Source organism: Triticum aestivum, chromosome 1B, assembly GCF_018294505.1.
Source record: "Triticum aestivum cultivar Chinese Spring chromosome 1B, IWGSC CS RefSeq v2.1, whole genome shotgun sequence".
Lineage (NCBI taxonomy): Eukaryota > Viridiplantae > Streptophyta > Magnoliopsida > Poales > Poaceae > Triticum > Triticum aestivum.
This window is the reverse complement of record NC_057795.1, coordinates 424,728,500-424,753,459: the sequence shown is the minus strand read 5'-3', so window position 1 is coordinate 424,753,459 and position 24,960 is coordinate 424,728,500. Positions and strand designations below refer to the sequence as shown.

The window sequence follows — 24,960 nt, the reverse complement described above, 5'->3', positions numbered from 1 at the left end:
AAACAAGTGAGGGGTGGAATAGATTAAGTTTTCAAAGTCAGCTTTAGTGACCTCTTAACTTCGAGCTTCTTGGCATTCTATTCCTTCTTCTCATCTCAGTCTCCATGGCATGGAACTCAAATGTACATATTTTTTTTTCTGGGGAAACTCAATGCAGTACAAAGAGTATTCCAAGCATAACGAATACAGTACATCGCCTAAAATCTATCAAGGTCAAACCACTAGGATTCACACATTACTATGTGGTAATAGTAATAATTAACTCTCTCAGGTAACATGTAGTGGTAGTAGCAAACTTTTTTTGCATATGTATATCACTACGTACTCCCTTATGCTTATTATAAACCAACAAAGTAAAAAAAAAGGCAAACTAAAAAAACACTAGTAGTAAAAAAAGGAAAGAAAAAAAGGCAAAGAAGAGATTACACTAGCGATTAAGTACTCCTAGTATATTTGATCATCTAGTCTTCGCAAGCATCTGCTACTCCCAAAGGAGTGGCTCCTCGAGCCGGAGGTCCGCATTGACCTCCTCGACGTCGGGGAGCGGAGCCCACATGGTGGAGAACCCGAACCCGTCCTCGATGTCCAGGAGCAGGTCCGGCAGGTCGAACAGCTGCAGCTCCTCCTCCGCCTGCTCAGCGGCGCCGCAGCTCGTAGCCGTGGCGGCAGACTCCGGCGGCGTGGTAGCGTCTGCGCCGGCGTCGTTCTTGACGGTCTCCTCTTGGATGAGGCCCTCCTCCTCCTCCGACTGATCCGTGGACAAGGGCGGCGGTGAAGACGTGAACGCGGCGGCCAATGCGGCCGCGGCCTGCACGTCCTTGGGCGCCGGCGAGGCGGCGCGCGGGAGGACGTCGGCGAGCTCCGGGAAGTTGAGGTGCGCGGACCGGGCGCCCTTGATGGCGAGCGCGGCGACGTCGTGCGCGCGCGCGGCCATCTCGGCGGTGGGGAAGGTGCCGAGCCAGATGCGCGACTTCTTGCGCGGCTCGCGGATCTCCGACACCCACTTGCCCCACGCCCGCATCCGCACGCCGCGGTACACCGGGTGCTTCCCGTCGCTGCTCCGCTTGCTCTTCTTCGTCGTCTTCGTCTTCCCCTCCTCCGTCTCCTCCCGCCCTCCCTCTTCCTCGTCCAGCTGCCGCTTGCGCGGCACCGCCTTCACGGCATTGGCGGCGCTCGCCGGCGAGGAGGGACACGACGAAGAGTCCGTGACGGTGGACGAGCACGACATGGACGTGGAACTGGTCGTATACGACGACGTCGATGACGACGAAGACGACGAGGTTTCTTGGAGCTCCCGAGCAGGCGCCATGGCTGCGTGCAGTGGGTGCACGACGAGGGAAGGAGTATGGCTTTGCTTGCTGCAAGCGAGCTCTCGCTGCTCCGCCTTGGCCTTGTGGTGGTGTGTGTCTGTTCGTATCTGCAGTGGGGGTTTATATGAGAGAGCGAGGTGGGAGAAAAGTTTACTGGTGAAAAAGCTAATTAAGAAACCATGGGAGGGCGATATATATGCTTGGTGCCCCCCTGGTGTTGTCCCCACTGTTTTGTTTCCAAGGGCACATGTTCATCATTGTTTTTTCAGTGCCTTGTGGTACTACATGCTATACATCATCATTTCATAAAATTGGCACCACAGATTCAACGGTACAAATTTGAGTGGCTGTGGCCCGTGGGCTTGGGAGCTAGGACAAGGGAGAATATCAGGTGATGCCACCATTCACATGCATGCTCCCATGCTCCTAATTTTGAAAACCCACATTTTTTTTTACAAAGAAAACCCACATTCAAATGGTTCACAAATATCTGATTTTTTTATGAATGTTTATAAGGCATGCATCTGCAGACCCTAAAATTTCCAGATGCAAATTGAAAAAAAACACGTAAAAAAATACAGATGTTAGTAGTGTCATTTTTATACTATTCACGTTTTTGTTTCTTTTGTTTCTCTATGTGTATTTGATTTTTTTTAAATAGTTGTAGACACATGTTTTGTGAATATCCACACATTTTTAAAACATTTAAATGTGTGTTTATGAAATTGGGAGCATGAGAGCATGTGAAGGGTATTATCATTTAATACTTTTCGGTATACAAGCGGTGCTTATATGTATGATGTCATGTTTTATTTGTGGAGACGTATGGAATAAGACCAGGTCTAGATCCGAGTCATCTTAAGTAGGTGCACTATAGAGATTTTTGGTTAAATTGAGATTATCTATTAAAGTTTAATTGAAACTTTGCTAAATGTCTAGTTAGATTTCCAAACTTTTCGGTGAACACTAGATATTCAACAGTACAAGTTCAAGTGGGTGTGGACTTGGGGACTAGGGCAATAGACTGGTGCTAATATGTATGATGTCCTCTTTTATTTGTCAATCCGTGTTGGACGAGGCCAATGCTAGATCTGAGTTGGTGTTAAGTTCGGTGTACTATGGAAATTTTCCAAAAAAAAGTCAAAACTGAGATTATCTATTCACAAATTAGTCGAAACTTTCTTAAATATTAGTTAGATTTCCAAACTTTTCATTAAACACCTGATCATCACCGTCTTATATCATCCCGCATATAACCTGGAAGTAATAATTGCATCAAACCTTCTACCCAAGTTGCACATTAGTACCACAATATAAGGGCAAATAGTGTGCAATTATTGTTGGCTAAGGTTTGCGAAAGTTCCCGATGACCAAGAATTAATAGCGCCATTTTAATTAAAATTCATGAACCTTCTTGGATCGTTATACAAAAAGCTTTTGTTAACACGATGTGTTGTTCTTCACGTACGGCACAGTAGGGTTCATTCTTGAAGAAATCAAGGCATACATGGTTCTAATTTTAGTGAATTCTCTAAGATATTCACATTAGTGTGATGCCGAAAATAGCAAAAGAGATATCTCCAATTATGTAACTTGCAAATTCGGTCTTGTAAAAGAAACAATATCACTCCTTTACAAAAAAGAAACAATATCACATAGATCGGTTGATGTGCAGTAAATCCGTGTAAAAGTCGCCCACCATTTTGATGTGCACGCCACAGGGAAGGCACATATCAGCATCAAGTTCGTACCAGTGCCCCAATGTGATGTGATGTGATGGCCTCATGCAACCAAAAAAAATTGCAGTACACCGGTGACACCTCTGTTCTAAATAATCCATATTCATTTCGGTAATTCGTGATTGAGCCCATGCTCATCTTCACCTGGTGAACAATATCTAAAAAACAATAGTGAAGAAAACAAAAAAACTAAATTGTTTTGACATTGAAGATATGACACTTTTCCTGCAAAAAAAAGAAGAAGATATGACACTTGGGGAACTCTAAAGAAATCAACCCTGAATAATGTTCTTTTTCAAAGTTTCTCTGAGACCAGTTTTTTTTTCCGAGACTCCTCGAATCTCATTTTACCATGAATTTTTGCATGCACCTAGCGCATTGGAGCATCTTGGACGCCAAAAAAATCCAGTTGTTTCTTGAATGTTTTTGCTATTTTGTTTGAATTTACTGTTCGCGCCTAGGTGCAGGTGCACCTGGCCACCAAATCATCTCACTCTGTCAATTTTGCCCTTCTTTGTCCAGAAGAAATCTAATTTTGTTGAATGACTTCAAAACCATTTTTTTTAAAGCTAGCAGTTTGGGCCCATTTCCTGGAAGAAGCTGGTAGGGACATGTACAACGGTCTGTTCCTTTCACCACCACCCGTCGTGGTGGCTGGTGCCTTGCTGGTGACACAACTAGCCCATCCATCCATCCATCCATCCCCAAAGGCCAAAGCTAGCACACTGCACACCGCCCTCCTCCCACACCTGTTTGCATGTTTTTACAACTCACCCACGCAGGCTATGCTGGAGGAGACGCACGTTGACGTTGCTGTCCAGTGTGCCCACTGGGCCTTGGCTTTAGCTGCCAAAGGAGAGTGGAGACAACGAACTCGCTTGTACCACCTGCCGCAAGCCAAGCTGTGATGTGAAAATGGCTGCCTGCCCATGCATGCAGGCAGAACCGGAAAAGCAAGAGGTGGTGAAGCATATTGGACACCATGCTAGTGTGTGGATCAGTGGATGGATGGCAATATGGCATTGGGATCGGAGCACATGGAGGAGAGCGAGGCGATGGTCTCCTGGTCGGGCCCGGGTCTGGCTTTCGGAACGCCCCTGCACGAGCACGCTCTTCTCTTCTCTGGAAGCAAAATAGGCTTGCTTGCTCGGTTGCCTTGGATTTTTGTGGCGGCACCCTATAATTGGGCTGGGGTTTCCTTGGATTCCCATATAACTAATCGGTCGGGATCGCGTTCGCAGTTGGCCTCCTGCAAATTGCAGCGCATGTTGGTGCCTGCGTTTACCATGATACTGCTTGCTTATTTTGATCATGTCAGGCTACTGACTCCTTCTAGATCGGCCGGGTCCGGGTAGCATTGCATGGCATGGCGCCGTACCATGTGCAGAGTGATCGTGTCGTGCGTGCCCCCTTGGCCTTGGCCTTGGGTCTGGTCCTGGGCGTTTACCCACGGCCACGGTTGCTTCCGCACTTCCCATCATTCCTTGGGACCCCTTTTTAATAAGCTTCTTCCAAAAGCTTGTTTGATCTTCAGGTCAGGGATTTTACTTACCCGGCTGCGGTCCCCGGCAAAAAAGATATTCTATATGTGTATTGCCACTGTGCGTGCTTGACCCATGGACTGTGCGTAACATGGCGTGGAACGCGTGGCGGGCGGTGGGTATGTGCAGGTGCGGTGCAGCCCGGCTGGCCGAGCGACAGGCCCCTGTGCGGGAGGGATCGATCGCCGGAGAAGAGATCGTCCGTAGGCCCGGGCGCCGGTGCGTCGTGGTGGGTGGCGGTGCCGCACCCGCGTGCCCCCTCCGCAGGAGGAGGGTGAACCACGAACGAACGCGCCGCGGTGCGGAGCACGGAGTCGCAGCGCGCACAGGGGGCGGCATGTGCCGGTTGACCATGTGCCCGGCAGCCCCGCGCGCGTCCTCGCCTCGGCGCCGCTCGCTCCCCCATCCCCATGTGCGCGGCGCACGCCACGCGCACCGGCGCTACTGCACCCTGAGGCGAACAAGCCACAGTGCCGTGTACGCTGGCATGGCCTGACCCGGCGGCACTGGCGGGCGTCTCCGACGACGGCGACTGATTGGGCTTCAGCCCAATAGGCTCGCCCCATGCGTGGGGCCGTGGCCGTCCGAGTCCGCGCTTCTCGGCCGGAGGAGCTGGCACGACGTTACGTTGATTGATCGACGACTGAGCTGACGTTCCTCTGCTCAGTTCAGTTCACTTCGTTCGTCCTCCTGTGTGTGCTCGGCGTGGCAAATGGTGCCATAACGAGCAAGCACCACCACGAGTTTGTCACAACAGGAGCCAACAGATCGATCGATCTACATGATCAATTACACTAGTGTTCTGTAACATACAGTATAGTTTAATTTGCTTCTTCTTCCTCTCCTCTTCCCCCGCTTTTGGTCTCTCATTTGGAGTACAGCGCACTAAAGAAACACATGCATGGAGCACACAACTGATGGTCCCCACTGCCTTTGCAATGGGTAAAAAAACACTGAGAATAACAAGAGCATTTTGACCTGACAGTAACTAGGATGTTTCAAGTGTTGATAACAAGTGCAGGTCCAAGCAATGGCGGCGGCCACTCCAGCACCATCGGCCACCGGTGCCTCCGTCGGCCCTGTTCAGACTGTTCTGGCAACTGAAACTCCGTTGCGCCCCTCTTGCGGGCAGGTGCGTGCCTCCATCCAGATGGATGGGGGGTTGGAGGCCGTCGTCACTGCTAGTGCGGGCTCCGACCTGGACCTCGGGACGTTGCTGCCTTCACCGCCGGGTGAGGCCCCTGTAGCCCCTCCTGGCTTTCTCTGGGTTGGAATGTCCGCTGATGCCACCGACGACAACACCGATGAGGAGGAGTTGGCACCGCAGACGCCGCGGGCTGCCTCAATGGCGTGTGTGGAGCCTGATGCGAGGGTGTGCGGGGACCGACAAAAGGTGGCGCCTCCTGTCCGTCCGGCCTGGGGAGATTGGCGAGGATGTTTCGACCGTGAGGCGACGCCGGCAATTCCTGAGTGTCACGCTCCATGCGGGAATGTGTTGGAGGGCTGGCAGCTCGTCTCAAGAAGGTGCCACCCGACTTCTGCCGTTTTCCACCGCCCTGCTGTCAATATGCGGCGCCCTCCTCCGACATGGCTGAGAGATAGGTGTTTTCGGTGCCTCTGTCGAGGTCATCATGCACATTCTTGCAGGGATCCTATCCGATGCATGGACTGTCTTCGATCCGGTCACATCGCCCGCTTCTGCCGTGTAAGGAAGCCTGTTTACCAAACTTCGCCGCGCCAATGTCCTACTCCATCGCCTGCACCCACCAGTGAAGTCACCACATCAGATGTGTCGTTCCAGCCTGTCTTGACTGTGCAACCCGGATTGGCCGAGGAGACCGAGTTGCTTCTTGACTGCCTTGCGCGAGTTGAGAGTGTTTTAGGGAGGGCGGAGGCCGCCCTTGCCAAACTTGAGGTTGTGCCAGTTGTGTCTCCGCTGCCTGAGCTTCAGACTGGATCTTCAGTTGGGGAAGAAGCAAGCCTCTATGGACATTTCTCCCCTCGTGCTACTTCATGTCTATCGTCGAGGCCTGTGTTGTTGTCTGTCTCTGGGAGTGTAGTCATCGACGAGGTTATGACTCCAGTGCTGCAGATTATGCCCGAGCTGCGGGAGTGTTGTGGCGAGCCCACTTCACCTCTTTCAATGGTGCTTCTAAAGGAGATGGTGCATGTGATGTCTGTGGGTGACGAGGTTGATGAGGTAGGTGCTTTGGCACCTAATTTTGAGGCGCAACTACAGGGTTCACCTCTGCCATGTGGGCAACTGGAGGCGCAAGAGTCCATCGTGTCGGTGGTACCCGTGGCTGATGATGTTCTTTGGCGGTGTCTGCGAGGGACAAGGTCGCGTCTGTCGGTGCCGAGGTTGATGCGGTAGGTGCTTTGGCACCTCATTCTGAGGCGCCGAAGTCCATCCGCCCGCCCGTCTTTGACCGTGAAGATATGCTGGCACGTATTGACGAGGCGGTATTCAAGAAGAAGCTTGGCGGCTTGCTTGCCTCCTTGGAGGCAGCTAGCCCTGGGTCTGGCAAGACGATTGCTTGCCTTCTAGTGGAGGAATCTTCTACGCGCAAAATCAAGAAGGTGAAGAAGGCTCTTAGGGGCATAGGCAAGAAGAGTGACGCTCTTGATAAGGTGTTCGTGGCTGCTTAATGGATGATTGTCAGTCTCTTCGATCACCATCTCGGATTGGCTCGTCTCCGTGGATTTGGTGTTGTTCGTTATCTTCAACCTTGGTTTTGTTGGGTGTTTTTTTACGACGTAGAAGTGTGAGGGATTGTGGTTGTTGCACGTTACGTATGTTTGCCGGGTTGACCGTGGGGTTAGGGGGTTTCTTTCTTAGCGAGTAGTCCGCATGTGGTCTATATGTATCGGTTTTCGCCCGGTTTTCCATTAATTAACTGGGCAATTCTCTTCTTCTTAATTAATTGATGAGACAAATCTTTTGCCTCCGTTTTTTTTAAAAAAAGTTTCAAGCACCGATTCCCGACAAGCGCGCTCCAGGGCTTCGAATCCATCCTCCTAGTAAAAACTCCAGGGCTTCTGTACTGCCTTCAAAAGCACACAGCCATACAGAAGTTGTAAAATGTATACGCCTTGTTCAGAAAAAGATGTATAGACAGGCAAGCTTAAAAGCTACGTAGTAGACAGGATCAGCTTGTACAAGAGCATGGAGCTCAGGAATCCTTCTCACACATCAACCTATTCCTTTGTAATATTCACACGAGGTTAAACAGTATGTTCAAGTCTAAACACAGGAAACCTGCCAAATTAACATGTCATGTCAGGCTGCAGGCGGGACTGATCGTGGGCGTGACATGCCAGCGTGTGCAAGTATGATACATTTTCCCAGTGATTCGAAGTCACTCCCATGAATGAACAGCCACATCAAACAGTATGCCTAACATTTCTGAATCCTTAACCTTCTTGGATCCTCACACAGTCAAGCACGCCAATTGTCCTTTCCTCACCTATATTCATCCAAAGGAAGAAGAACCTCAGCACATTTCGTATATGACCTCAAGCAGCATATAGCACATAGGAGTGCTGCAACAGATAAATCCGTAAATCGCATAACAAACACACAATGTCAAAAGTGATATTTACCTCTCTTCGATTCTTTGAAGGTAGCAGTACTACGAGCCAATTACCCTGCGACGTAAGGCACAACTACAGTAATGCTACTGACCCATGTTCTGTTACAACACTACCTGCATGGAGTGATCTAATGGCCATCTTGAGTAAGCCTGACAACATTTCTGTTGCAGCGGTAGCATCAAGTGGCAGAGTTTCTATCTTTAATAAGGCTGACAACGGTGCATGAGATTCTAGACACGAATCACTCATTTGTATACATGATTTCCCAAGCTACATATAACACACAGGATTGCCACGACAGGTAAGAAGCCCCATACATATCACATACAAGGCATGGTAAATGAACAGAGATTTCGGTGCAGAACTTGTTTTTTTTCTGAACATTCTAGAACTTGGTTTCAGTGCAGCCAAAAAGCATAGCAGAACTTGTGTACACATGGGTGCATGTAATCTGAGTAAACACATCAATCTAGAAGCAAATTGAGCCTTAACAGTAGAGCAAACCATCACAAGGAGGAACCAGTTTCAGGCCACAACAGTGCAATACAACCTAAATTTATTCTCATAATAATTACACTCATGACTAACATGAAACGGCCAAGCTGCAAACATGTAAGGCAAGCTAATACTATGACTTACATCGATGAAGCCGAGCTTAGTTTTGGGCTTCGAACTCCTGCTTGCTCATGAATATTGCAACTGGCTCCCCAGGGGAGCGCGGGTTGTTGTTCAGCACAGAAACATGCAGTCCAGCTCTGGCACGAGCAGCTCCATCAGATGCCGACAGCACCTCTGCATGCTCAAGGCCCAGCTGCCTTTTGATCAGCTCCAGGTTCTCCTCAAGCACGTTCATTTCACCAAAGGGGAGCGTCAAATTCAAAGCCTGCGGACCGATGGTCCTTGCTTCATCTTTCTTGAACCTGATGAAAGGCATGCAGAGCTTCTGGACTTGTGTGAAGTTTGCTTCATGTTCAATGAAGCAATTCTTCAGCGCCTCACTAATATCCTCATCCGGGGCAAACAAACGTGCTTGGCTATCATAACTTGATTGAAGCACCCTCAAGCATTGCTCTTTCCATCCGTCATAGTGCTCGTTGACATAGATGAGACCGACAGTGAGCTTGTTCTCTGCGGCCGGAGGTGGTGCCGCGCCCTTCTTGGGTTTCTTGGAACCAGATCCTTGCTTCTGGTGCAGCTTCCTCATCAAAACAATTGAATCCTGTAAATACTTGCTTGCTATTCTAAGAGTAGGATCGGGAGTGCCTGCGATAGGCCATCCAGCCTTTATTGCAAAACCTTCCTTCCTTAGGATATTCTGCCACACATGTTCAGCATAGTGTGGACAAATCGGGGTGATGAGCCTCGTCTGAACATCCATGAACCACACCAATAAATCACGATTCATGCCCGCCGCTCCACAAGAGAGCCTGTACTCATCTCTAGCCAACTGTAGGTCATAGAACCCAGACTTCAAGGCATCTCTGAACATAAAGGAATTGTAGCTCTTCTCGGTTTCATTCACAGCAATGTTGATCTCATTGGCAAACACATGGTCAGCATAAGTAGAGGGAGGACCAGATCTCAGAGAAGATTGAGCAGCTATAACCTCTTCCATCCATGCAATTTCTTTTGTAAGCCTCATGATGGCAGATTTTGCAGTTTCAGTGACAAAATTTGCATCATCCATACCATCACCCGCATCAGCAAGGGCAAACCTGGTGGCGTCTGAAGAGTACTCTTTAATGGCCTGCCCAAGAGTTTGGAAATTCCCTGTGGACTTGGACATTTTCTCAGAGTTAAGCATAAGATGTCCATTGCAGCGGAAGCCACGAGGCCAATGATGCTCTGGAAGGAGTGCTGTATGAGTGTAAATGCTGAATGTCAGATGGTTCTGGATAAGCTCCTTACCAGATACCCGAATATCCAAGGGATACCAGTACTCATATTCTTGCTTCATTTTGCTCAACAGGGCAGGAGGGATGTCGCTTTTGGGTGCCGGACCATCACAGAAAACATAATCCCATACCTCATCCGTCATTTGCTCTGGCCTAATAGAAGATCTTTCTTTTCCATACATGTCACCATTTTGTAGAAGATGCGCAATCGTGTAATACGCCATGTATAGGGTTGAATCAGAAAGAGATTCTACAAGGAACTGTTCATCAAATGGAATGCGAGTACCTAGGCCAAAAGAACGTGAACAAGCCCACTTGTTCAGCCAGCCCAATGTATGCTCGAACCCATTACGAGTTTCAGCTGAAAATGTATTCATGTTCTTCAAACATTTGACCGCCTTCTGCTTCCATTCAACCTCACCATAAGTTATGTACCATTGATCTGTGAGAGCAACAACACACTCATCACCAGATCTTGACATAACTTTTTTCTCAGGCTCACTATACAAAACAGCCAAGCCTTCTTCCAAAAGCTTGTTCTTAATCAGTGGCTTTGCTTCTTCAACCTTTCTGCCATTGTACTCCCCTACAACCATCACTCCTTCTGTAAATCCTTTAAGATATGTCATCCTTTTCGCTTCAGCAAGTTTTTCCTTGTCATATTGACTCGTAATCTTAAGATCAACACATACCTTCTCAGCTGACTTGTCTCCTAATCCAGGAATGTCGATTATTGGTATAATATCAAATGGAAGAACCCACTCGTCTTTGACTCCAAATTTTGCTCTCAATGCCGGCTTTGTGACTAAAGCTTGCAGTGCCATGAAATCGTCTGGCGAATCGCTTGGAACACTAGTCACAATGCCAGTACCTTTATCTGTTAAGATAGTGAGCATGGGAAGCGCATATATGATTTCATTGAAGGAAAGAGGAGACTTTAATGGCAAACCAATCAAATCGTTGCCAGAAAGCTCAGCTAAGCAGGTTGGCTTTTCGGGGACCCTGGATAGATTCTGATATGCCAGATTAAGAGCAGACCTTGCTGTCAGAATGAAGACATCGGCATCATTGATCTCAAAAGCCCCGTAATTTCCATTGGGCAGCACCCAACAGTTAGTTTGGCCATACATAGTCTCTGGTCTCAATGTAGCTGCTGCCAAATAAACATTTTTTCCTTCCAAGACCTTCAACTTTGGGGGAAAAGGTGGAATCACCTCCATTTTAATCAGCACATATTCTTGTGGCAGTGCATTTTCACCTGTTGCCCTGTCATGGTCGGCACAAGGTTGGCCATCCAATGGGGAGTAGATTGTGTACCTCATGTCCTTAACAACTTTCCCCATTTTCTTGAGTTTTCTCATCTGCCATCGAACAAAAGCATCATAGAAAGGATTCATGTCGGTGGTTATGAATGAACGCCTCCAATCACAACCTAGGCCAAAGTCCTTAAGGTCTTTCTCCGCCAACGGAGGGAAGTAGGTCAACCAGTGATAAGGATCTTGAAATTTGGCAATGTCTTCATCTAACAGGCCAAAGCTCTTCATGATCTCCCATTGGAACTTCTGCATGCCAGTCTTTGCAGCAGCCTTAGATTTCTTGCTCTTAAATTTATCCGGGGCAACGGCCGCAGCCTGCTCAACTTCTCTATCATCTGTCACTTCAGCACTTGAATTATTCTCTGCTTGAGGAAACACTGGAGGGTTTCCATACTGTTGTATCTCTCTGGCCAGCTTATCAGCTGAGGCCTTGATTGGCATCCCGGTACAGTGGAAAGCAAATGGCAATAGAACATTCGAGCCACGGAGTCTGTGGTATGCAGCACCAAACTCAAGCTTGGACAATGAGAACGCATGTCCCAAATGAAGCAATCCATTCATGTAAGGATACGGAAAGTTGCCGAAGAATTTTTCACCAGGGCCTGGAGATTTATTGCCCGGCTCAGCATGAAAAACTTTGCTATCCTCCCAACACTTTTGAGCATCTGACTGGATCTTGAGCAAAAGGTCTCTGCGTGCATAACGCTTGCCTGCTTCAGGATTTGATGACATTTTCCTGATTGTTCAACAAAAAACAGGTATCAGAGGGCCAACTTCTAGATTTTATGTACATCATTCCGGAATAAATTGTACATCTTCAATGTAAAAAATAGCAACAGCGTGCAATCTGCTTTGAATTTCTCAGTTTTCCAACATAAGAAACATAGTAATGCTTAATGAAGTCAATGAGATGAAGCCATTCTGTAACAGAGGTACTGGAACCATAAGAAAACTCACCAACAGGGGACACTCAAACAATTTTTGACATCTATAAATCTAAAATTGAGAAAACCTCTGCTGGCTAAAACTTGCACACATAACTAAAGTCCCAAAATTACGAGCAAGTACTATGTAAAAGCAGAATAAACTCAGCGTTTTCATGACTCTATATAAGTACTCCCTCCGTCCCAAAATAAGTGTCTTAACTCTAGTACAGCAACACGACAAGAATAATAATAACTGGAGCAAAAAAAATCATGACGTGACACCAATCAAAATGAAAAATCCCCAAACATCATTTTCTCATGAACCAGCTCTTATATTGGTGGGCCGCATAACAGAGAGCCTGAACAAGAACACACAATGTATAGAAACTGTCAATTAAAATATTAAAAGCATAGTCACGTGCAAACTCGTAAACACAAGTTTTCATAAGTTCCGCATCCTTCAACCTTTATGAAATATGATGTTCGAATTTCCCTGTCCAAACTTACAGATTTTCAAAATAAAATAAAAATAACTACAGTTCTGAACTACGTAAGCAACAACAAGTAGATAAACCAAAGACATATTACTACATACCCAGTGACAAACTGGCAACTGACAAGAGCTAAGAATCATTCTCAAATCCCAAGCTCGTGGCTCGAAGAAAAGCAATCACACTAGAAAAGACAGGAATCCATCAATTTTTTTTTTGAAACGGAGGCAAAAGATTTGCCTCATCCATTAATAAAGCAGAAGAGAATTGCCCAGTTAATTAACGGAAAACCGGGCGAAAACCGTCACAATCCGCTGAGCGGCACACATAGGAATCCATCAATGTGTTAGCCAAAATAAAATCAGCCGGTAAGGACAGTCACAGTTCTTCCCATATGAACTAAACAAGCATGCCAAAAACATGTTCTATACCAGGTCCACATAAAGTATCACAGAATCATGTAAAACCAGGCATGGTATGAACTATTTCGCCTCGATTGTGCTCAACATAAAGGGGCTGAACTGAAACCCTACCACGCGAAAGCGAGAACAACAGCATGCCATCATCAGTTCATCACAAAATCAGGCACGAACACATCGAAAACTAGGCTGGAACACCACGCGCGAATATAATAGACGGATCCGGCATAACTTTGACAGGACGTAACAGAAACCAAGCATAAACAGAGGCTACTGAAAACAAGCGTGTGCAGACGAGGGACTTCGTGTCTGAGATGTGGAGAGGAGGAGTCGGGAGCGCGAGAGGGAGTCGCACCTACACGCGAGCAACCGCCGCGCAGAACCACCGCCCGCCGGCGAAAGGAGCGCTCGAGTCGCCGGAGTGGAGAGCTGGTGGTGGTGGAGGCGGTCTCTTTTTTTCGAGGGAAAGCTCAAGGCGGCTTGACCAAGACACGACTACTGTTTTTTAATCAGGGAAACTGAGACACGATGAGCGTCACGGGGCCGAGTACAATACAATCGGCTGTTGGCCTGCGGCCCAATATAGTCTTTAACCTGGGCCGATCCTGGTTGGGCTGACGTGCTGGTCATTGAAGCGTGGGCCAACTGCTCTGTCACGTGACCTTTCTCCGTGTCCGCGCCTCGTCCTCTCCGTCCCACCACCAGCGAGGAGGAAGCGGCCGCCGCCTGTTCGACGGAATGGCGCAATGGGACGCGCTCGTGGACGCCGCGCTCGGTGAGCTGGCGTCCAGGAGCCTCCTGCGCGCCACACGCCCCATCGCCCTGGCTCTTCCGGCCGCGCCGCCGGAGACGTTCCCAGGCCCCGGCCCGTGGGACCGCGCCGCCGTCGAGATCCGCCTCGACCGCGCCACCCTCCGCCAGTGGCTCGCCGAAGGTCTGCAGCAGGCAGCGTCAATATCGCACACTTACTCGCAATAATACCCTAGACAATTCTGCTCAATTCTTTCTGCGTGTTGCTTGCTGCCTTGCTGTGTGACTGTGTCCCTGTTAAGCTGTTAGGATATGGTATGCAAAAAGAAAGAACAACGCTCCGGAGTTTATTTGTGTTTATTTATTTATCGTTTCTGGTTATATTGCACTTTCAAGATTTACTGGCAGTGCTCACTACATGGCTTGTTCATGGGCACGTTTGGTTTAGGTGGCGAGGCCAGTGGCCAGGAAGAGGAGCTGGGTGAGAAGCTCATTCTTTTCTCCGGGAATGACTACATGGGACTCAGCTCACATCCGGCAGTCCGTGAGGCCGCATCAAAGGTGTGCAAGATCTGCAATCGTGGCGATTCTCAGGACTGTAGAGTACTCTGAATCGACGAGTCTCTGCTTGAGCTAACGATTGGGTGCGTTTGCTAGGCAGCTCAAGAGTACGGCATGGGCCCTAGAGGCTCCGCGTTGATATGTGGGTATACTACTTATCACAAATTGGTGGAGGAATCATTGGCAGAGTTGAAGAAAAAAGAGGTCTAGCGTCGCAGTTTTTTTAGTTCAAGTAGTCATTATTTCACAAGTTTTGCATCCTCACTTTAGAGTTTTTTTTACAGGATTGCCTTCTCTGCCCCACCGGATTTTCTGCCAATATGGCTGTGATGACTGTTCTGGGGAGTATTAGCTCTCTTTTGGCGGTTGGCAGAAAACCCGCAAAGGACGAGAGAATTGCTATTTTTTCAGATGCCCTGAATCATGCTTCGATCATCGATGGGATTCGCCTTATTGAGCGGCAGCAAGAAGCTGTAGTGTTTGTCTACAAGCACTGTGACATGTCCCATCTTGATTTCCTCCTGTATGTTTTTCACTTTTCAGTCATAATATCATCATTGCATAATATGCCATATGTAATCATGAACTGAGATAGCTACAATACAATACCATTATCCGTGCAGGTCCAGTTGCTCAATAAAAAAGAAAGTTGTTGTCACAGATAGGCAAGTTTTTCTCAAATTTAATTTCCTCACTTAAAAAGTATATTTATGTTTGTGTGTAGTATAAGTAGAGGCATGCTTGTGTATGCATAATGTCAGAGCACCAAATTCAGATACTCTTTTGTTGATGCAATGCAGCTTGTTTAGCATGGATGGTGATTTTGCTCCATTACCTGAACTTGTGGAACTACGCAAGAAGTATGGATTTTTATTGGTCATCGATGATGTTAGTAATTTTATCTCCCCTCAGATACAGTTTTGCAGAATTTCTTAGTGATCGATTTTGTTGCGATTTTCCTTGGACAGGCCCATGGAACACTTGTTTGTGGTGATAATGGTGGTGGTGTACCCGAGCTGCTTGAATGTGAGAGTGGAATTGACATAGGTGTTGGCACCTTAAGTAAGGCTGCTGGCTGCCAGGGTGGGTTTGTGGCATGCAGGTAAACAGACACTTAGATCAGGTTGTCGTATGAATGCACACACTTTTGTACAATGTGGTACTGATTTTAGTACAAAAAAACGAGATCGTATAAAGTGATTTTCAAGGTTCTGGGTCATGTCATATAAGTTAGCTTTGGCAAATTTGCACCACAGTGCCCCATGCTTATAATTCAATGAACGGGATGTTATGCACATTTGCAACACTGTATATTTATGGTACTGGACACTGGACTCTGGAATATCAGCACTCCACACTTCATGGCTTCCCTAAACTTTGGACTTACTATAATATCTTGATAGTTTACTGGCTAATAACTAAAAATTTGCAATGTGTTGAGCAGCACCCGATGGAAGAGTTTAATTCAGTCGCGAGGTCGTTCGTTCATTTTTTCAACTGCTTTGCCAGTGCCAGTAGTTGCTTCTGTTCAAGGTAATATTCACAACATACCAACTGTGTCATAGAACCCTCTAAAATGAATATCGCAAGCTAGCGGTCTGTCATTGTTGTGTTCCATTTGTTGGGCTGATGTCCACTATTTTCTCTTACCTTCTTTTCATTAGGAAATGCTTAAAATGATGACTAGTGCTTTCACATTGGTCAGTAAGAATGATAACTGGGTACAAACACTTCAGCTAGTTTAAGAAACTATAGTTATCAGGAACTTGCATTTTTCTGAAAGAGAAACTATCACATTGCTTCAAATATCCGTGCTGTTTTCTGATTCCAGCCGCGCTCCATGTCTCGAGGAAGGAACGATGGCGGAGATCATTGGTCTGGAGGCACGTGCAGTATTTTGCATCCTTGACTAAACTCAATATAACTAGTCCCATAATTTCCATAGTAGTAGGAAGTGAAGAAGCAGCACTGAGGGCTGGCAGGTTATATCTCTTCCTTCCAATTTTATTTAGTTCCAGCCTGGGTCATCTTATGCTCCTAATTATTCCATCTTTGAACTGCAGGCATATGCTAAGATCTGGATTTCATGTTACACCAATTCGACCACCCACCGTGCCGCCCAACTCATGCAGGTCCCTCCTTCCCCTTGCAATCCAGTGTCTTGTCATGAACTTCACCAATCTAGAACTTGCAACCCTGTGTCCAAGTAACTGGACTAGGACTGTACCATTAAGGGCATATAGCACAATGTCATAATTAGCAAGATCTGTTGTAGCATGCATGTCTCTGTATCTATGGATTCCTGCTCGATTTCAGTACAGATAATCACCAATGAGACTCTGTTTCAACTGTCGACCAAGATTAACTGACCATGAATCTCTTGGCAGGCTGCGAATAACTTTGAGTGCTTCTCATTCCTCGGATGACATCAAGAGGCTGGTCGATGCGCTCGCTACCTGGCTATCTGGCAAACATGCCAAGCAGAGCTTTGTCGAGGGGCATTCTGAGCAGAGCTACGTCGCAGCATCAAAACTGTAAGCAGTGCGAATTGAAGCTTGTAGGCGGTGACACTAGATGTGCTGGATTATGTGGGAGAAAACGCACACGGAGGAATAAGTCAGTAGATGTCGACGTGATCATCTGTATCCATTTCACATGCCACAAAATGTTTCCATAATTGGTATATATGATCTTATGAGGCATACTACCCTGAAAGATACTACTCCCTCCGTCCCAAAATAAGTGTCTTAACTTTGTACTAGCTTTAGTACAAAGTTGTACTCCCTCTGTAAACTAATATAAGAGCGTTTAGATCACTATTTTAGTATTCTAAACGCTCTTATATTAGTTTATGGAGGGAGTACTAAGCTCGAGACAGTTATTTTTGGACGGAGGAGTATTGATGTAGACATGGATTTGGGTAGTTTCTATATTGGGAGCTTGAGCCTGTTCTGTAACTGGAAACATCCTTGGTGCCGCCATGTAAGTAGAGGCTACCAAACTGTCTGGTAAACAACGGCCTGTTTGAATGCAGGAATTTCACATGAAACTGTTCGATTCGCATAACTAGTGGCCTGTTTGGAACACAGGAATATCGTGGGAAATTCCACTCGTTTGGTTCATAGGATAGGAATATTATAGGAATAGAAAACCATAAGAAGAGAAGACATGCATCTCAATTTCTATAGGGAAAGAGATGTCACTTATGTCACTTCTCAATTCAATTCCTATAGGGAAAGAGATGTCACTTATGTCACTTCTCAATTCAATTCCTATAGGGAAAGAGATGTCACTTGATTCATAGGGTAGGATTTTTTCCATTGGCCTTTGAAATGTGAAGGATTAATTCGTATTCTACATAATATCAGGAATCCATTCCTACAAAGCAAAGAGCTCCAAAGAAATTTTGCCTACAAAATTTCCATCCTTTAGAATTCTTACAAAATTCCACTAAACCAAAGGAGGCCTCGACTTATTTCATTCACATGATTGTAAAAACACTGGAATAGGAAAAATACGTGATTAGGCCTCCTTTGGTCTGTAGGAATTTTGTGGGGTTATGTAGAATATAATTTTCAAAGGTAAAATTCATTTGGAGCCCTTTACTTTGTAGGAATGGATTCCTATTCCTATGTAGGATAGGAACCAATCCTTTGCATTTCAAAGGAAAAAAAATTTACCCTAGACTCAATGACAAAATTCCTATCCTATGCATCGAATGACATCTCTTTGTCCATAGAATTGAAATACATGTTCTCATTTCTTATGATTTTCCTATCCCTATGATATTCATATCATATGAACCAAAGGAGGCCTTAGAGTGTCATGCCCAATTGAATCCTACATGGTTTGACTTTGGAGTTTGTTTGATTGCATCACAAGTAAAACAAAGAAATTTTCCAAGAGATTGGAGTCGGTGCTAGATTTACTATGGAAATCCCTATAGATTCAATTGTATGAATCAAACAACCAACATAGACATAACTCCTAAATTTTTTTAATCCTCCAAAAAGCCTGCTATAAAAATCCTTTGAACCAAAGAGGCAATGAAGTGTTGAATTCTGGCAGGAACAGGAAATAATCCCCGCTATCTCAAACCAGGGCCTGATCGAGATCAGCTGATCAAACAAAAGAAGCATTGAGGGGCTTGGCATTATGGAGGCCCTGGTGGACCTAACAAGTATAATAACAGAGTAGCATAAATACTTTCATGTATCAAACGGGAAGTAAACACACATTTATTCCATATATCCGATATAATTAAGACAAGCACAAAGCACAAACTGGACACACATATGTATATCGATCGATGGTTGTCTCATCTCTCGAGCATAGTCTCTGGACCAATCGATCGATCGAGCAGTAGGTAGCATATGATATGAACCGGGTAACTGACTGTGCCATGGCATATCTTCAAGCTCCAGCTCCATGCACGCATGCAGCTTAATTGTAGGCCAGGTAGCTGGATGCATGGATGGATGGATGGATCGAGCATTCAGGCTTGGAAGGTGTGCCTGGAGCAGGGCACGTACACCCTGGCCCAGAGGTGCCTGCCCTTGATGATGAACTTGGCCGTCGGCTCGCCCCCGAGCAGCGCCGGGATCATGTCCGGGCTCTGCAGCACCACCCTCCCGTACACCGGCATCTGCCCAGGCGCCGCCCTCTCCACCATCACGTCCTCCACGCACGGGCGCCCCTGCAGCCTGCATCCATCCATCCATGCATGCATGCATGCATGTATGATGACGGTCATCGTTTGTATATATATTGACCAGAGATAGATATGCTGATGATATATATAGTAGTGGCGGCGCGAGCTTACGAGTTGAAGAACTCCCTGATGTCGGATGAAGAGCGAGCGGAACTCCTCTGGAAGGCGGTCGACGATCATCATCTGATGCTGCTGGTGCTGGTGCTGGGGCTGGGGCTGGTACGGCTGCGCCAGCCAGATCGGGGCCCACGGCGGCGCCATCGCGTTCAGCTGGGAGAACCTCGGCGTCACTATTGCGTTCAGGTCGGCGAACCTCGGCGTCGTTGGCGTCTGGGGGGGGGGGGGGGGGGGGGGGGGAGATGGCGGTGGCGAGCACGGGGGTGCCGATGGCGCGCGGCGCGGAGGCGGTGCTGCTCTTGCTGGGAAAGAAGACGGCGTTGTCGGAGGCGCAGGCGTCGTCGAGGACGACGCGGCAGACGGTCTTGTACAGTAACTTGACGCGGGGCATGATGTTGTCGCGGTGCTCGTCGAAGTAGGTGACGTCGTCGATGGGCTTGTTGAGGAGCGCGTTGGTGCAGGGGAGGAGCGTGCTGGCGCCGGCGAGCACGCGGCCGGCGAGGCGGGCGAGGCACGCCAGCGCCTCGTCGACGAAGCGCAGCACGACGGGGCCCGGGAGCGCGGCCGCGCGGCGCATGAATTTGTCGTTCCCATCGGCCTCGAACCAGAGCCAGAGCGCGATCACCCACCTCATATGCTCCTTCTCCTGCCCGAGGTCGCGCACCAGCCGGTGGAATAAGCTGCGCTCCTGTGAGTAGAATATCGCCATCTCACGCATTCCAGCCATGGCCACCACTACCTCGCTCGACCCCTCACTCTCACACAAACACACTGTCTCTCTCTCTCTCGCTCGCTGGCGGATGGCAATGGCACGGCGAGGCGGGGTTGATAAAGGCCCAGCTCCGTGCTATGGCACGCCGCGCGTGCACGTGCGTCCACAGAGGTTTGTTGCGCGCCCCGGCTACGAGACAAGGCCTGGGCGCACAAGGGAGAGCACGCAGCGCAGGGGCGCACGGCTCGGCGCACACACGGCACCCCTCACATGGAAAGCCCGGCATGGGTCGCCTCAGCCTCACCCGCCGGTTGCCGGTGCGCGCGCGGTGATCAGGGGCGAACTGAAGCCCCCCTCCGCTAATCTCGCGGTGAAGACCAGTAACTCCACCTTGTCTACACGCCCAGTAGCCTCGAGTTCGTCGCGGCTCTCCGGAAAAGGCTTGCGGGTAAGCTGCAGAGGACGTGGAAAGGAGGCCGGTCGCACGCGAGGCGAGCAGCCGAGCGCACACCGTCCATGGGAGGGGCTCCTCGATCTCGGCTGCATATGAACGCATGCATCCAGCTCAGCGGCGAGATGAACCACCGTTGGTCTCTTCTGATGATGGTTCAATGTGAGCCTTGTTGTTTACTGCGCCTGGTTTCACGCAAAGGTAAAACTGCCAAAAATGGGATAAGCTTCGGTTACCAAAACGACAATGCAAAAGCTTGATGCAGCTGGAAAAGGTTAGCCCTAAGAAGTTCGAAATTACATCATCTCCCCCAGGTCTTTCTCCTCACGCCACGGCTTTGGTGGAGCGGATCTGGTGTGGTGACTCTCTACAGCTGCAAGAAGGTAAACTCACCTGGGGGCTCGGGCTAACTGGACATCTTCCCTCAAAAAAAAAAAAAAATCCGGTTCTTCGGTCTAGAGTCCCTAAAGGGGATATAGAAAACTTCTGAATAATACCGTGATTTGTCAACTATCTAGATAGAAAATTCCTAACGATGAAACTTGTTATCGCCTAGACTGTCGACATATTGATGTCTACCATCCTCTTGACATAATTAGATCTGAGAAAATTTTCTCTGACATGGAGGAGGGAAGGGAGGAGAGATGAAGTTACCCATCTGTCAGTGAACCTTCGTTGGTATTGTATGACAATGGATGTGGAGGAGAAAATTGTCAGCACCGAAAGAAAGGGATATAGGAAGAGAGGAACTTTTGTATGGGTAAACTGAAGGGAAAGAAGTAGTGTCACCCCCTCCCCCTCTCGGCCGCCGATGAACCATCGGAGTCGAGAGTTTCATATATAGAAGAATAAACCACGTCTTCTGCGCCTTACCCGCAAGTATTTTCCAGAACTGCAACAAACATAAAGCTAGACATGTAAACATAGTTAAGTTACTGATCATCACCGCTAAATTAGAGAAGGCTCCACTTCACTCCCCACCGTCAACCTACGAGTGAGGCAACGATGGTGAGTTTTCCATGTGTAGCTAAGAGCAGAGGGGGTCCGCTAGGGAAGAGTAGAGGAAATGGAGATGGAGCGAGAAACTTGCTTTATATAGCCTCGGCGACGGAGAATTCGAGGCGAAAGGGACCAAAACTTGTTAACTACGATTGCGAGATTCACGCCGATCGACCAGCTGGCAACCATAACATGACTTGTTTACGCATCATTTCAACGGGGGAGAAGCCCCCACCCCACCCACATGCACACGCAAAACCTCGGTTCAATAGCTTTACCGAGATACAAGGCTGGCTTAGGCAACAATTGAGGGGGGGGGGGGCACCTCCCCAACCCATATCACCCACCCACACGCACACGCAAAACCTCGCTCAATAGCTTTACTGAAACATGAATGGGTAACAAGTTTAAACCCAAGATAAATGAGGCTTTTCTTTATCCCAATCTAAGTCAAGTTCGAGCTTATCAAATCCAAAGCCAAGTAAGTTGTTTTCGGGGGGGGGGGGACTAGGTGAAAGGAACGATATGGTTGACTAGAGGGGGGGGGGGGTGAATAGGCAACCACCAATTTTTAGCTTTTCTTAACAGATTAGGTTAAGCAACAAATATGTTGTCTAGATGTGCAACTAGGTGAGCAACCTATATGATGCTAGAAACAACAACATAAGCAAGCAAAGGATACCACACAAGTAAAGCTTGCACAAAGTAAAGGTAAGAAGTAACCACAAGTGGAGCCGGTGAGACGAGGATGTGTTACCGAAGTTCCTTCCCTTTGAGTGGAAGTACGTCTCCGTTGGAGCGGTGTGGAAGCACAATGTTCCCCAAGAAGCCACTAGGGCCACCCTATTCTCCTCACACCCTCACACAATGCGAGATGTCGTGATTCCACTAGTGGTGCCTAATGACCCACAAGTATAGGGGATCAATCGTAGTCTTTTCGATAAGTAAGAGTGTCAAACCGAACGAGGAGCAGAAGGAAATGACAAGGGAGAACGTTTGTTATCAACCGGATGAAAACAAGCTCACTTAAATCGCTTGCTACGAGTGACACGTGTCCCGGTCAGGCCCGCCCACGATCAACCTTATCTTCTCGTCTCTTCCACCTGACTCAGTCGATCCCCTTTCTCTCCTCGTCCCCACCGCCCGCTCCCTGCTCTGGCCGCTGCCACCACCGCGCGGTTTCTACTGCCGATGCCATGGATGCGCTCCAAGCAACGACACCAAAGCTCCAAATCGGTGCTGCCTCCCAAGCTGCCAATGCACCGCTACCCCCAGCTGCAACGCGAGCTGCCGAAGCCCACTTGTCGGCACTGCGTTTGTAGCGCTCATCGGTGATGCGTGATGGGGGGTCCCGATGACTACCGGTGATGCAGCACTGATGCCACTGCAGAGAGGCACGGGGCGCGATGATGCAACTCTTCTTCGGTGCTACAACAACTGCGTTGCATCACTCATCGGGGCTGCAATGGAGCGCCGCCGCGGTCATCAGGCTGCAATGGAGCTCCGCCGTTGATGCATTGGAGTGTCGCCGTGATCATCAGGCTACAGCGGAGCTCCGCCATTTGCCGTTGATGCATTGGAGCGCCGACACGGTCATCAGGCTGCAATGGAGCTTCATCGGTGTTGCGTCGGCGACCGTGACGGGCCAGCCATGACGGTTGCAACTCCGGCATTGCAATGGAGCTCCGCTGGTGCTGTGTCGGCGACCGCGATGAGCCGGCCATGGCGGTTGCAACTCCGGCGCTGCAATGGAGCTTCGGGTGTGCTGTGACGACGACCACGATGGCCCGGCCATGGCGTTGCAATGGAGCTTCGCCGACCTCCCTTGGAGCTTTTGCTGCACCCCTGCGCTGCATTGGAGCTTCACCGAGGCTGCAATGGAGCACCACCGGGGCTGTGGAAGCTGTAATGGTGATGCAATAGAGATATCGCGGGGCTGCAAGGGAGCTTTGCTAGATGCTACGGTGCTGCGTTGAAGCATGCAACTTTGCTGACTTGCGGTTATCGAATGGCCATTGGAGCGTAGATCAAACGGCCAGCGAGGCGGATGATTTCCTAGAGAAATCATCCGGTTGATTTGTAGCAGCCGTGGTTTTCAGCAAGGTATTGTCTGCAAGCACTGAAATTGTCGGTAATGGGTTGTTTGATAGCAAGATAATTTGTAACAAGCAAGTAACGGTAACAGTAAATAAAGTGCAGCAAGGTAGCCCAATCCTTTTGAGGCAAAGGACATGCCAAAACGATCACTTATAATAAGCAAAGCGTTCTTGAGGGTACACGGGAATTTCACAATGTCACTTTCATCATGTTGGCTTGATTCATGTTCGCTACTTTGATAATTTGATATGTGGGTGGATCAGTGCTTAGGTGTTGTTCTTACTTAAAAAAACCTCCTACTTATGATTAATCCCCTTGCAAGCATCCGCAACCACGAGAAAGTATTAAGATAAAATCTAACCATAGCATTAAACTTTTGGATCCAAATCGACCCCTTATGAAATAGCGCATAAACTAGGGTTTAAGCTTCTGTCATGCTAGCAACCCATCATCTAATAACTACTCCACAATGCATTCCCTTAGGCCCTAATAAGGTGAAGTGCCATGTAGTCGATGTTCACATGACACCACTAAGGGAATCACAACATACATATCATCAAAATATCGAACACATATCAAGTTCACATGATTACTTGCAACATGACTTCTCTCGTGACCTCAAGAACAAAAGTAACTACTCACAAATGATAATCATGCTCAAGATCAGAGGGGTATTAAATAGCATAATGTGTCTGCACATATAATATTCCATCAAATAAACCATATAGTAATCAACTACAAGATGTAATCAACACCACTAGTCACCCACAAGTACCAATCTAAGGTTCCGGTACAAAGATTGAACACAAGAGATGAACTAGGGTTTGAGAGGAGATGGTGCGTTGATGATGTTGATAGAGATTGTCCTCCCAAAGATGAGAGGGTTGTTGGTGATGATGTTGATGATGATTTCCCCCCTCTGGGAGGGAAGTTCCCCCTGTGGAATTGCTCCGCCGGAGGGCAAAAGTGCTCTTCCCAAGTTCCGCCTTGAGACGGCATCGCTTCGTCCCGAAAGTCCTCCCCTTATTTTTTTCTAGGTCAAAATGACTTTTATACCATAAGATGGGCACCGGAGGCGGGCCGAGGAGGGCACAACCCACCAGGGCGCGCCCAGGTGGGCATAGCCCACCTGGTGGGCCTCCTCCGGTAGTTATTTGCTCCAGTATTTTTCATAAATTCCAAAACAATTCTCCGTAATTTTTCATCTCATTTGGAGATGTGCAGAATAGGTAACTACGACGTAGCTTTTTCAGCTCCAGAATTCCAGCTACCGGCATTCTCCCTCTTTGTGTAAACCTTGCATATTATGAGAGAAAAGGCATTAGAAATAC

The 24,960-nt window shown here is 48.0% G+C and overlaps 3 protein-coding genes and 1 pseudogene across 3 annotated transcripts; 1 reads left to right on the top strand and 3 right to left on the bottom strand.

The window, feature by feature from the left end:
* Window positions 1-308: 308 nt before the first annotated feature.
* LOC123092043 (ethylene-responsive transcription factor ERF039-like) lies at window positions 309-1,564 on the bottom strand. The gene has a single exon (XM_044513709.1). The coding sequence runs from the start codon at window positions 1,307-1,309 to the stop codon at window positions 482-484; it is 828 nt and encodes a 275-aa protein (XP_044369644.1). The 5' UTR covers window positions 1,310-1,564; the 3' UTR covers window positions 309-481.
* Window positions 1,565-7,700: 6,136 nt separating this feature from the next.
* LOC123128519 (leucine--tRNA ligase, cytoplasmic) lies at window positions 7,701-13,736 on the bottom strand. Its single transcript, XM_044548549.1, has 3 exons — window positions 13,587-13,736; window positions 8,824-12,131; window positions 7,701-8,057 (listed from the first exon to the last, which is right to left on the bottom strand). The coding sequence occupies exon 2, from the start codon at window positions 12,125-12,127 to the stop codon at window positions 8,840-8,842; it is 3,288 nt and encodes a 1,095-aa protein (XP_044404484.1). The 5' UTR covers window positions 12,128-12,131; window positions 13,587-13,736; the 3' UTR covers window positions 7,701-8,057; window positions 8,824-8,839.
* Window positions 13,737-13,882: 146 nt separating this feature from the next.
* On the top strand, window positions 13,883-17,257 carry LOC123128515 (8-amino-7-oxononanoate synthase). The gene is made up of 11 exons (XM_044548542.1): window positions 13,883-14,165; window positions 14,430-14,542; window positions 14,639-14,746; window positions 14,827-15,065; window positions 15,166-15,207; window positions 15,343-15,430; window positions 15,511-15,644; window positions 15,987-16,075; window positions 16,374-16,524; window positions 16,606-16,674; window positions 16,930-17,257. Exons 1-11 carry the CDS (start codon window positions 13,970-13,972, stop codon window positions 17,078-17,080), a joined length of 1,380 nt encoding a protein of 459 aa, XP_044404477.1. The 5' UTR covers window positions 13,883-13,969; the 3' UTR covers window positions 17,081-17,257.
* Window positions 17,258-18,753: 1,496 nt separating this feature from the next.
* On the bottom strand, window positions 18,754-21,574 carry LOC123092038 (uncharacterized; annotated as a pseudogene).
* Between the last annotated feature and the right edge of the window lie 3,386 nt (window positions 21,575-24,960).

Coding starts and splice junctions, on each gene's coding strand:
- LOC123128515 (XM_044548542.1), top strand. CDS start 13,970: ATGGCGCAATGGGACGCGCTCGTGGACGCCGCGCTCGGTGAGCTGGCG. Junction 15,208..15,342: donor AAAGTTGTTGTCACAGATAG/GCAAGTTTTTCT, acceptor GATGCAATGCAG/CTTGTTTAGCATGGATGGTG. Junction 15,431..15,510: donor TTTTATTGGTCATCGATGAT/GTTAGTAATTTT, acceptor TTCCTTGGACAG/GCCCATGGAACACTTGTTTG.
- LOC123092043 (XM_044513709.1), bottom strand. CDS start 1,309: ATGGCGCCTGCTCGGGAGCTCCAAGAAACCTCGTCGTCTTCGTCGTCA.
- LOC123128519 (XM_044548549.1), bottom strand. CDS start 12,127: ATGTCATCAAATCCTGAAGCAGGCAAGCGTTATGCACGCAGAGACCTT.